Source organism: Bos mutus, chromosome 4 (genome assembly GCF_027580195.1).
Source record: "Bos mutus isolate GX-2022 chromosome 4, NWIPB_WYAK_1.1, whole genome shotgun sequence".
Classification (NCBI taxonomy): Eukaryota; Metazoa; Chordata; class Mammalia; order Artiodactyla; family Bovidae; genus Bos; species Bos mutus.
In genome coordinates, this window is record NC_091620.1 from 85,387,338 (window position 1) to 85,399,793 (window position 12,456).

At 39.9% G+C, this 12,456-nt stretch overlaps 1 protein-coding gene across 1 annotated transcript in view; it reads left to right on the forward strand.

Annotated features, from left to right (window-relative positions):
* The window catches only part of GRM3 (glutamate metabotropic receptor 3), a 251,001-nt gene that overhangs the window by 132,311 nt on the left and 106,234 nt on the right, over positions 1–12,456 (forward strand). The window contains exon 2 of the mRNA XM_070368812.1: positions 10,739–11,350. Within this exon, the coding sequence (XP_070224913.1) occupies positions 10,883–11,350 (468 nt within the window). The 5' untranslated portion in view covers positions 10,739–10,882. The remainder of the gene's footprint in view (positions 1–10,738; positions 11,351–12,456) is intronic.

Sequence of the window (12,456 nt, forward strand, 5' to 3'; positions counted from 1 at the left end):
CTCACGGTGGTGAGAAGGCTCCCAGCAGCTCGAGGCTTACATGCATTCCTCTAAGTCATTCTAACAGAAAGAGGATGGTTTCCTCCTGATGGTTCTAGAAAATATCCTCACATTAACCCTGGTTGGCAATGATTTGGTTACAGGCTCATTCTGAAACAAATTGCTGTGGTCAGGGACCTAGCACACTCTGGTTAGTCATGCGTGTCACAAGCCACCTAGCAAGTCAGGAATGGATTCACTTTACTTTATAAACATAAGTTTTGGTTCCCAACAGAAAACTGTGGTATGCTTTCCAGAAAAATTGGAAATGGATGTTAATCTGTCAAACTACAAGGGAAAATCCAGTTTTGTTCTAGATCATGAGAATTTTAAAACTGAAAGTTTTCCAAATTTCCAACATCTTATTCAGCAAATCAATTCAGGGGTGATACGCAAAAGGTTTAACAACTAATATAAAGTTACAAAAATGAACAGCAACCACACCCCTTGGACCTGGAACCTAAAGACCAGACTCTTTCAGAACTGAACACTTTACCAGCTGTGCCACAAGGAAACTGAGAGACGTGGTGAAGATATGCCAGAGAGGGAACCAGAGCAGCCAGAGAAGTGGCAGAATATTCAAAGGGTGTGGTAGACTGACTACTCACCACCTGGACAAAGTGTTTCAATATCCTAACAATTAGAACAACTATACCAGTGTGTACCAGTGGTGTTTCAACCTTGGCTGAAGCTATTTGCAGCTGTATCATAAAGAAGAATGTGCTGTTGGCTATGATCCTTTTATATTCAGAAGCCTGGCCTTTGAATTAGGAAACTGTTCTTTTCAGAGGACATCGGAGGAGCAAAAAGGTTTTCTGCTAACAAGATCTAGGATAAATGAAAACATATACACAAAGGGAGAAGTAAACTCAAACTATAAAATAAACCAAATAAAAGCAGAATTCATCTTTTCTTAACATTTTAAAATTTGTAACAAATAAAATTGTCATGATCTCATCCTATCAATACTTAATAGTTAGATTTACAGATATTCTTCTATATTAAACCACATATTTACCATTTCTGCTGCTCTTCATTCTTTCCTGTAGATTTGATTTTCCATCTGGTGCTGTTCCCTCTTCCTCTGAAGTAATTCCTTTAGCATTTCTCATAGTGTAAGTCTGTTGGCAGTGAAATAAATCGCTCAGTTTTAGCTACCTGGAAAAAAGTTCTTATCTTACCTTCATCCTTGAAATATATTTGAACTGGAAGTAGAATGTTGGGATACTTGACCAATTTTTTCCCCAAACCTTTAAGGATTCCACTGAGTATGGTCACCATTGCTTCTGAAGAAAGGGATCCCTCATTCATACTGTTACCCACAAATTGTGCTATTTTGTTCTGTTTTCAATGTTTCTCTCTCTCTCCCTCTCTCTCTTTTTTTTTTTTTTTTGGGGTGTTTTATCAATTTGGCAAAGATTTGTCTACATATGGTTTTATTTGAATTTATCTTTCTTAGGGTTTGCTGAGCTTATTGGTTCTTTTTTAAGTTTTTTAATCTTATGTTTAATCACAAAATTGAGGGGATTTTCAGCCATTGTTTCCTCAAGTATTTTTTTTCTTCTTTCTCCTCTGCTTATGAAACTCAGATTCTACCTGTGTTAGATCGCTTAATATTCAAAAGAACCCTGAAACTTTAACTTTTTTCAATGTTTTTTCTATTAGGTCAGATTAAATAATTACTTTTCATCTATATTCAGCTTCCCTTATGGCTCAGCTGACAAAGAATCCCCCTGCAATGCATAAGACCTGGGTTCGATCCCTGGGTTGGGAGAAGGGAAAGGCTACACACTCCAGTATTCTGGCTGGAGAATTCCATGGACTATATAGTCCATGGGGTCGCAAAGAGTCAGACATGACTGAATGACTTTCACTTTCACTTTCTTCCATCTATATCAAGTTTACTGACTGTTTTACCATCTTCAGTCTTTTGGGTCCCCCATGTACACCCAGTGGCATTTTTATTTTATATATTACTAAATAATTAAGTAGTTTTCTTGGATATTTACTTTCATGTTCTAAAATTTCTGCAGTTTTTTTTTTTTTTTATAGCTTCAATTCTCTGCTAAGATTCCTCATCTGATCATTCATTTTTTTAAAGTCTTTGAACAAACTTATCTTTATAATAAATTATTTAAAGTTCTTATCTGCTAGTTTTAGAATGTGGATAATTTGGAGACCTATTTCTAATGAATGCTTTCTCTCTTTACTTCAGGTCCCATTTTCCTGTTTTCTTATATTGCAAGTAATTTTTGGCTGTATACTATGGAATTATATTATGTCTGTGCCTCATGAGGTCAACAAGCCTGCCATTGCACCATGGCAAAAATGCATTCCCATGCAGAATGTTGGGGAATTCATAGGGTAATCATGTGTTTCCCTTGAATGTTTCTTTCTCTCAAAGACCATAGTTTGCCTTGTATGTGTTGTCAGTTTTATAGCTGTTTTCAGCAAGAGGACAAGTCTAATATCAGAAGTCTAATGACATGGCCAGAAGCAGAAGCTAGCTAAAGATATTCTGAGGAGTTCATTTAGCACAAGGCAGAGATAGGGCTGTTTCAAACACTGTACCATTTGTATACTGAGGAGAATTTGGTAGACAGGGGTGAGGTTTTTGTGGAAATGTGTATGGCATGCATTCTCTTTTGTAAGACTACATTGGAAACTAATGATAAAAGTCTTCTTGAATCTAATTCTATATTTACTTTTCATTACTATTTTGAGCACTCTGCATTACTTTCTCTCTCTTGCTCTATTCAGGAAGCAGTAAGGCTTCATTTTTCTTCAAAACACTTTGACATTATTCAAGAGGAAGGACAGTATACACACAGGCTATTATGAATAATATCCACTTGAGGAATCATATTGTTAATAGGTAAAAATATTCTCCTGTGAAGAATAGTCCTCCATTTTTTCCCCTTCATATTTTGTCCAGAGCTATAAGGAAAGCTTATGACAAACCTAATTTCTGTACCCTCTGTTCAGGCTGACAAACCTGTAACTTCTAGTAGACTTGGCAGCTTCTAAGAGGAAAAGGATAAAGACGCACTGCAGGGAGCCGGGGGAGGCTCCAATTCCAAGGCGTGGAAATAAGGTTAGGAAACTTAAGGATGAAAAAACAGCTGCAGTGGCAACACACACAGACACAGAGGAAAATAAATGTGCCCTTTGATATAAACAAAAATAAAGGTTTACTTTGAAGGGAAACAAATGGTTTTTAAATATAACATATATTGAATGACCAACTCAAGTTAACATTATTGTCAAACTACCTGCAGTTACTCTAAGGACCAAAGTTTAGTAATGTCAATGAATTGACAGCTCAAAATTGTCAGTGTTTTCCTACCTCATAAAAACATGTCCCTCTAAATTCAGATGATAAAGAAAGGCGAGGAAAGTTGTCCAAGGCCATTTAGTGAAGCGGGCAAGTCTCCTTTTGGCTTCATCAATATATCTTTCTGGCTTCATCGTCCCAAATGGTAGAGTTCCCCTCTTCACTGTAATCATGTAGGGTTCCTGGGCTTCTTTTATCTTCTCTGTGAATAAAACAGGCTCATAGGAAAGGGTCTGATCAATTTGTTCCCACTATTCAACTCAATGGTTTGGTTATTTGAAATTTTTAAATTTATGGTTGGACTTCAAACTAGAGAAATTTGAGGAAAGCAGAACTCTCCTCCCTAACTTCAAATCTTAATACATAAGCCTGGCATCCACTCTTCTTACTTGTCATTCATGTTTTCACAGAATATAACCTGTTATTTGGTGTGTTACTTTCCATTCCTCCTAATCGCTCTCAGATGGACAATATGTTTTCCAATCTTACTAGTTTCTCCAAGTGCTCTCAACTTTTCTAATTTTATTTAATTTTTTCCTTAAAAGCCAGCAATTTAAAGGATCAGAGCTTTAAATAGGATCAGAGCTATTTAGGCCAAATTTCTCTAGTGCCAAGGTTGAATCTTGACCTATGACAAAAATCATTTTGGAAAAACCTGGTCATTTCTTTATTCTCTGACTGGAATTTCCAGATCATTTTTCCAGTCTCCTGACCAGTCTCTCAAAAGTTTACATGCTATTTGGAATTTATCATTTGACAATGATGTACATGAGACACTGTGAAAAATACAATATCGTTTAAGGTATTGATCTTGATACCAAGTAGATTAAAATCTAATGAGGAAAGAACAATTCACAATTGTTAAATTTAAATTTTCAAACTATGCAAAGTAAATATAAAACAAAATATGATCATCCTAATAAACACTGGCTTCCCACATGGTGCTAGTGGTAAAGAACTCACCTCCCAGTACAGGAGACGTAAGAGACATGGGTTCAATCCCTGGGTCGGGAAGATCCCCTGGAGAAGGGCACAGCAACCCACTCTAGTATTCTTGCCTGGAGAATCTCAAGGACAGAGGAGGCTGGTGGGTTACTGTTCATGGGGTCACAAAGAGTTGGCCATGACTGAAGTGACTTAGCATGCACACAATAGACACAGCACAACTTATAAGGGAATTCAGCAAATGGTATTAAACTTCCTTACTGCTGCAGTAATATGGAAGGCTTATAAGCAGTAGAAATTTTAAGCTAAACATGAATGGATCTTAAATAGATTCTCATAGTAATTCCTTAAATGTTTCTGGAAAAAGTTCCTTTGTTGCCTAATAAGAATAAAAGAAGTAAGAATTGCACAGTGATACATCCTGCTAATAAAAACACCAGTATGGCTAGGAGTCAGACACGGCTGAGCGACTTCACTTTCACTTTTCACTTTCATGCATTGGAGAAGGAAATGGCAACCCACTCCAGTGTTCTTGCCTGGAGAATCCCAGGGACAGGGGAGCCTGGTGGGCTGCCGTCTATGGGGTCGCACAGAGTCGGACACGACTGAAGCGACTTAGCAGCAGCAGCAGCAGCAACATGGCTACAGCCTCTGTTTACCCAATTAAAAAGGTAGTCTAGGAACAAAAACCTTGTCTCTTATTGCCTGTAACTCTTGAAGCTGAAAACTTTCTAACGAAACATACAGCCAAATTGCACATGCTAGCACTAACCCTAAATTTTCTTCGGATCAGTTGGGTGTGCAGGCTTTGAGCACACTCAGAAGCCCTTCAGCACCTCAAGGGCTTATTTTTAGGAAAGAGTGAGCATGACTTCTGGCATTATACCTCCCCTGGATAAACTACTTATTCATTGAGTCAAACTGGATTTCATTTTCGACATTAAGTCCCTGGGCAAAGTCAAGAGAGGAAGCAAAATACATATTAACATATGCAGAGTATAGCAATATGTCCTGCCCACGTCTTTCAGGGGTTATATTCACAGTCAACCCCTGAGATGCTACTAATGCAAAGATTAATAAAACACTGCTGAGCAGGTTGCCTACTGAGTGGACTATACATGCTTGTTTATGGCACACACGTCACTCACCACCCCTGAATGGAGAACTCTGGAATGCAGAGCCTCTGGCTGCATACAAATGTGGCTACAGGAGGAAGTCTGTTTATCTGGGGAATGTGCTACTGGCTGATTTATCATGAAAGGAGCCTGAAAAGAAGTGGTGGCTGCTCTTTCCCACAATCCGATAAGCTGTTACACAGAGATAAACAGTCGCATTGAATTAAGCATGTTTGTCTATTTTTCAATGCTGACTTTTAACTTCCTGTTCTTTCTGTTTCTTGGGGCTTCATTTTTAATAATACTAAGTTTTAAAATTATGCACAACCCTACAGTCTTAATCATCTCAAGTTCTGCTTTAAGGAAAAGGTAAATAAGAAAATATTGACAGCGAATTTTACTCTAATTGATGTTTAACTGGTAACTGTCTAAGACTACATAAAGTGTTACTTAAGGATGCCCTGTCAGAGGGCTTAAAACTATTTCACATGAAATAGGTGTTAGTCAACTTGTTTTTAAGTACTGTATATCTAATATTTTAATATATATATAATATGCAATGAATTGCTTTTTCAATCAAATACTTAATAACAATCACCATGTTAAAGGAAACCCATGGCAAACTTATTATCAATATTTTCACAAATGGTGGAGATAGTTGGTAGAAAGAGAGATGAGTACTTTTCCATCACTCTCTCTGTAAAAACATACAAGCATTTAAATTATTCGACACCAGGCATAATGTTTATTTGTTTACAACTAAAGTTTCTATCTTGGGTACCCAGTTCATGGCCCAGCACACACAAATTAGGTGTTCAATAAATATTTGATGAATGACTGCATCTGTGAAGCTTTGAAACAGGATAATAGGCATGTTCCTACTTCAGTATTCTCCTGACTGAAAACCAGTAAATGTAGGAATGTAGGTCAACTTGAGGCCACATCTTTCCTGGCTTTGTACAGATCTGCCTCAGCTACAACTTCCCAATTCAAAGGCAGCATTTTCTCCTACATGCTGCACAAAATACTGCCTGCTGGCAGTCCTGTCATCAAAGAACATAGGGGAAGAACATTTGGGATGATCAGGTAGGTAATGACATAGAACAACTGATTTCTCTAATTTCCACTTGCTATGCCACAAGTGAAATAGTGGAGTCATTTGCAAATATCATTATTGTGGATAGCTATATTCCTTCAAGAAATATTTGTTGAATATCTGGATGACAGACACTACGCCAGGCCCTGGGTACATAAAGGCAAACACAACACGGGCCCTATGTATGAAACAGACAGACTGACGCTCTGACAGTCTGACACACACTACTACTTTCAGCGTGCTGTGATGTGTCATCTGAAGCCTTCTCTGGCCAAGAGCGTTTTCTTAAGAGAATTAAGCTTTCCATAAACTATAGGGTCATCTTTACTCTGTATAGTCAAATTTCCTTCATATTCAGGAGATATCTACATTTTTAATAGGAAAACGGTAAGACTGCGTTGATGACCTTCTTTTAATTAACTATTCTCTTTCATTAGGCACATAAAACAATTATTTTGTAGTGCCAATTTCAGTTTCTTTATCATTAGTGATAATGATCGCAATGTCTTTTACCTTCCACGGCAGTTTTGCTTCAAAGGGAATTGCACATAAAGATCAAAGAGAGACCAGAACTCACAGGAAACAAACAAGATTCTACTACAGTGTCAACCTCTTTAAAAGTCATTATTATTATTAGATTTTCTGGTGCCCTATGGCAGATCTCCCAGAGAAGCTCTGGGTTAACACTGAGTGTTCCAACCACCACCACTGTGAGTGTGGAAGTTCACACCTATTAAATAAACAAAACCAAACTCAGGTGACTTGCGTGTCTCAAGAAAACAACCCATCACTTGCCTCACATAAAAGGAATAGGAAGCATTTGGAAAGCCAGGTTTTAAAGGGCAATGCCAATAGGAGAAGGAAGAAATGTCAAAGATACTGAAATATACACTAGACTAATTCTTGTCTGGATGTTTTCGTTGAGTTTTGGTTCTTTTCTGCCTACCTTAAAAATCCTTAATGTTGTGCATTTCATTTATTCTAAATGAGCAAAGAAACAAATATGAATCGTAATAATAAATGCAAATATTTCTTGATCCAGCTACAGCAGGAAGACAAAGCAAGAAATAAACAATTTGACTGAGGAAGGAAGATAGGAAAAAATTCTTGGCCTTTTCTGGTACTGACCACAAGATCTTAAATGTTAAGTTGATATTTACCGAACAGTGTAGAAGGGCCTTCCTAGCAAAGAGACCAACATGTGCAGGATGATGATGTCATCATCATCCTCTGAAGTGAAGAGTTCAAATGACCGAAGCATAAGGTTTGAAGGTAGAGGTGAGATGATGCTGATGGGCATGGTAAACAATAAGACTTGAGAGCTTGCCAGATTCAAGATCATGGAGCATGAAGTCCTTCTTTCAACCTAGAGGCAAGGGGAAGTCAGTATAAATTAATAAGAGATGGGCACTCTGAACAGCAATTAAGATTATACGTTAGACAGAGTATCTCCTCCAATGGGACACCCAATGGCTAACATTTACTAGTATTAATATATTTGAGAGCACACTGGTGGTATGCCTTTTAGACAGTCTGACTGAGCCATAAGCAGCCAGGAAAGACCCCTCCTCCATAAAACCTCACAAATACACCATCATGCACAAAAGTGGGAGAGCAGACCCACATACTCAACCACACACACAGAGGCATGCAACTGTGTGTTGTCAGGAAACTGCTGCAGGAGTCCCTGCTCTACCGTCTCTCACCTGCCTCTGATATAATAAGCTTACATCACCAAGTGGATGGGCAAATTGAGAGAGTGTGCTGACCAGTGCTTACCCTAGTGCCAGGGAGCCACGTGTCAAGAGTACAACAGCAGGTCCATTGGTTCGTGTGCATGTGCAACCAGACAGCCCCACACCAGGATTTTTTAAAAAGTCCCCTGGTAAGACCCCAGCCTACTGTCAACAACATGATCCCCACCTTTGCTTGATTCATAAAAGTTGCATACGTTCAAGCTTATCATGTAAAAAGAAGCTTGATTTAGGGAACTGGCCTAAGCTCCAGTGTACTGTGCAGACCCCAGCACTCATGCTTACCATTCTCCCTGAAATGTGAGGCCCATGTCAGGAGCTGCCTAGCCCCAGCTAAACAAGGCAGCCACCAGGCATCACACTTTCTCCAAAATCAGTGTTATATCAATGCTACAGGTTATACAATAAAAAATTGTATAAGTTTACATTTGAGGAAGGTTCAGTTCAATTCAGTCACTCAGTCGTGTCCGACTCTTTGCGACCCCGTAAACTGCAGCACGCCAGACCTCCCGTTCATCACCAAATCCCGGAGTTCACTCAAACTCACGTCCATCGAGTCGGTGATGCCATCCAACCATCTCATCCTCTGTCCCCTTTTCCTCCTGCCCCCAATCTCTCCCAGCATCAGAGTCTTTTCCAATGAGTCAACTCTTCGCATGAGGTGGCCAAAGTACTGGAGTTTCAGCTTTAGCATCATTCCTTCCAAAGAAATCCCAGGGCTTATCTCCTTTAGGATGGACTGGTTGGATCTCTTGGCAGTCTAAGGGACTCTCAAGAGTCTTCTCCAACACCACAGTTCAAAAGCATCAATTCTTCGGCGCTCAGCATTCTTTACAGTCCAACTCTCACATCCATACATGACCACTGGAAAAACCATAGCCTTGACTAGACGGACCTTTGCTGGCAAAGTAATGTCTCTGCTTTTGAATTTGCTATCTAGGTTGGTCATAACTTTTCTTCCAAGGAGTCTTTTAATTTCATGGCTGCAGTCACCATCTTCAGAGAGGAAGGTTATCTTTTCCTAATTCACAAAGAGACGGTTTGGAGGCTAGCATCGGAGAAGGCAATGGCACCCCACTCCAGTACTCTTGCCTGGAAAATCCCATGGACGGAGGAGCCTGGTGGGCTGCAGTCCATGGGATCGCTAAGAATCAGACACGACTGAGTGACTTGACTTTCACTTTTCACTGTCATGCATTGGAGAAGGAAATGGCAACCCACTCCAGTGTTCTTGCCTGGAGAATCCCAGGGATGGGGGAGCCTGGTAGGCTGCCATCTCTGGGGTCGCACAGAGTCGGACACGACTGAAGTGACTTAGCATCAGCTCCCTAACAATATACTGCTATTGTCCTGTTAGAGATAACAAGAGACTGACATTATGGGTTAAAAAAAAAAAAAAAAAAAGAGGACGTGGCTTTGGGAAGGGCTCTTTTGTGTAGGTTTCTGGCTCAGAAGCCTGGGTACAGAGAAGAACCATTCACAGAGATAAGAGTAGACCCTGAGGTGTCAGAGGATGTGTAGAGAGAACTATTTATCTGTTATGTTTGGTCACTAGGTCATGTCCAACTCTTTGCGACCCCATGGACTGTAGCACACCAGGCTTCCCTGTCCTTCACTATCTCCTGGAGGTTCTCAAACTCACATCCATTGAGTCCATGATGCCATCCAACCATCTTATCCTCTGTCACCCCCTTCTCCTGCCCTCAATCTTCCCAGTAATTCCTCAGTCTTTTCCATTGAGTCTGCCCTTTGCATCAAGTGGTCAAAGTATTGGAGCTTCAGCTTCAGCATCAGTCCTTCCAGTTCAGGGCTGATTTCTGACTGGTTTGATCCCCTTGCTGTCTAAGGGGCTCTCAGTTGTAGTGCTAGAGAGCTGTTTAGCAGGCAGTTAGCCTAGGAGACTGTTAAGTGGTTGAAACTGTGAACACTAGTTGAGCTAACCCAAGAAAGGAGTATTCAGTACTGGAATTGAGATGTAATCGGACATGAATCATGAGAACAGAAACCTAGGAAGCAGAAACAGGTAGAAAAAAATTAAGATTTCAATTAAGTAAAATGAGGACTACAGAGGGTTTGTCGTTGAAAGACAGGGAATAAAGACTCATAGCCAAGTTGCTTCCCTACCAATAGCAAAGTAAATGACTCAGTAGAGATTACTGAACTGAACATTAGAAAAACCAGAGTCTGAACACTACTAAGTGCAGCTTGTCAGGTCACTTCCTCTCTTTAGTCCTCAGTGTCCATTTCTGGGAGGTGGGGCCACTAAGAGCTATGTCACGGGGTGTTTTAAGGACTGGGTGAGAATACTTGGGAGCACTCCTGGTGCACTGCTCCATATGTGTTTAGTAGATGGTAACTGGAGTCATTATCCCACCAAAGGTCTGAATGGGGACCATCAGTATAATCACTGTTGCCTTCTTTACCATTTTTGTTCATTCAATTTTTATCTCTTTAGGAATTTGGTGACAGACTCTGTTAGTCTGCTCCTCCTTTACACGAAGGACAGACCAAAGATCCAGGCTGGCAATGAGAGAGGAGGACTAGCGGGCAGCATTGGCTCCATCCACTGATATCTCCCAGAGGTACAGACACGGGACTCATGAAGATGTTGACAAGACTCCAAGTTCTTACATTAGCTTTGTTTTCAAAGGGATTTTTACTTTGTTTAGGGGACCATAACTTTCTTAGGAGGGAGATTAAAATAGAAGGTGACCTCGTTTTAGGGGGCCTATTTCCCATTAATGAAAAAGGCACTGGAACTGAAGAATGTGGGCGAATCAACGAAGATCGAGGGATCCAACGCCTGGAAGCCATGTTGTTTGCTATTGATGAAATTAACAAAGACGATTACCTGCTCCCAGGAGTGAAGCTGGGGGTTCACATTTTGGATACCTGCTCAAGGGATACCTACGCATTAGAGCAATCACTGGAATTTGTCAGAGCATCTTTGACTAAAGTGGATGAAGCCGAGTATATGTGTCCTGATGGATCCTATGCCATTCAAGAAAATATCCCACTGGTCATTGCAGGGGTCATTGGCGGCTCTTACAGCAGTGTTTCCATACAGGTAAGACTGACAGTGTTGTTAATAAAACACTGTATCTCTTTGGTTTTATGTCTTTGGGGAACAAAAGGAAAATATCCTAATAGCTTCATCAATGGGTGATATTAACCATGTAATTGTTCATTTCTGTAAGTCTCTGGTAATATAGGTTTGCAGACAGAACAGTACTTGAGCAATGAAAATTGTTTAAAGATATAGCAGGTAGCTAGTGCAGCATAATGAGCTACTCCAAAATTCAGTGACTTAAAACAACAATTATTACTTACTATAGTTTATAAGTCTGAAGACTGGCTGGAGTGAGCAGATCACAGCTAGGTTCAGCTGCAGGTAGCTCTGCTCCAAGTTTGTCCCTTATCCTCCACCTGGAATCAGTCAGCTAACCCGGTCATGTTTGTCTGAGTGATGACAGAGGTGCAAGAGAATGCAAATTTAACTGCACAGGCCCCTTCCAAACTTCTGCATGCTTCCCAGCTGTGAACATCCCACCAGCCAAAGCAACTCACAAGACTCAGTCAGAATCAAGGAGCAGGGAAACAGGTGCCACCCACAACCCACGTGCTGCTAAGTTACATCACAAAGATGCGGCTACATCGCAGAGCCATGACTTCAAGTCCTCAATACAAACAAGCATAACACTGAGCTCTATTTTTTTCCACATTAATTTTTTCCCAAGCATTGCTTTATTCAGAGATAAATTATAAAAAATTTCTCATGGTATAAACCTGCAAATGTATGCAGAGATGCTAGATAATTACAAAAAAAAAAAAAAAAATAGAGGGAACAGTTTAGCACATAACTAGATAAAAAAACTGATAATTGGTTCTCATAATTTTGTTAGGGAAAGAAGGAACATATTAGTCAAACTCTTACAATGCTCACAGGTCACAAAATTAGAGATGGAAAAGAGCTAAGAAATCATCCAGCTCAAAATTCTCATTTTCCCATGCCCTAGAAATACTGGTTTCATGAATATTTCCATTGGTAGGTAGCACATGAACTAGAACTTAGATTGATCTCTTGTACTTTTGGGCTCTTTCAACTCTTCTATGTGATTTTTATGCTATATGAAGTTCAATATTTTTCCCGGTAAATGTGGCAGTAATACAAGT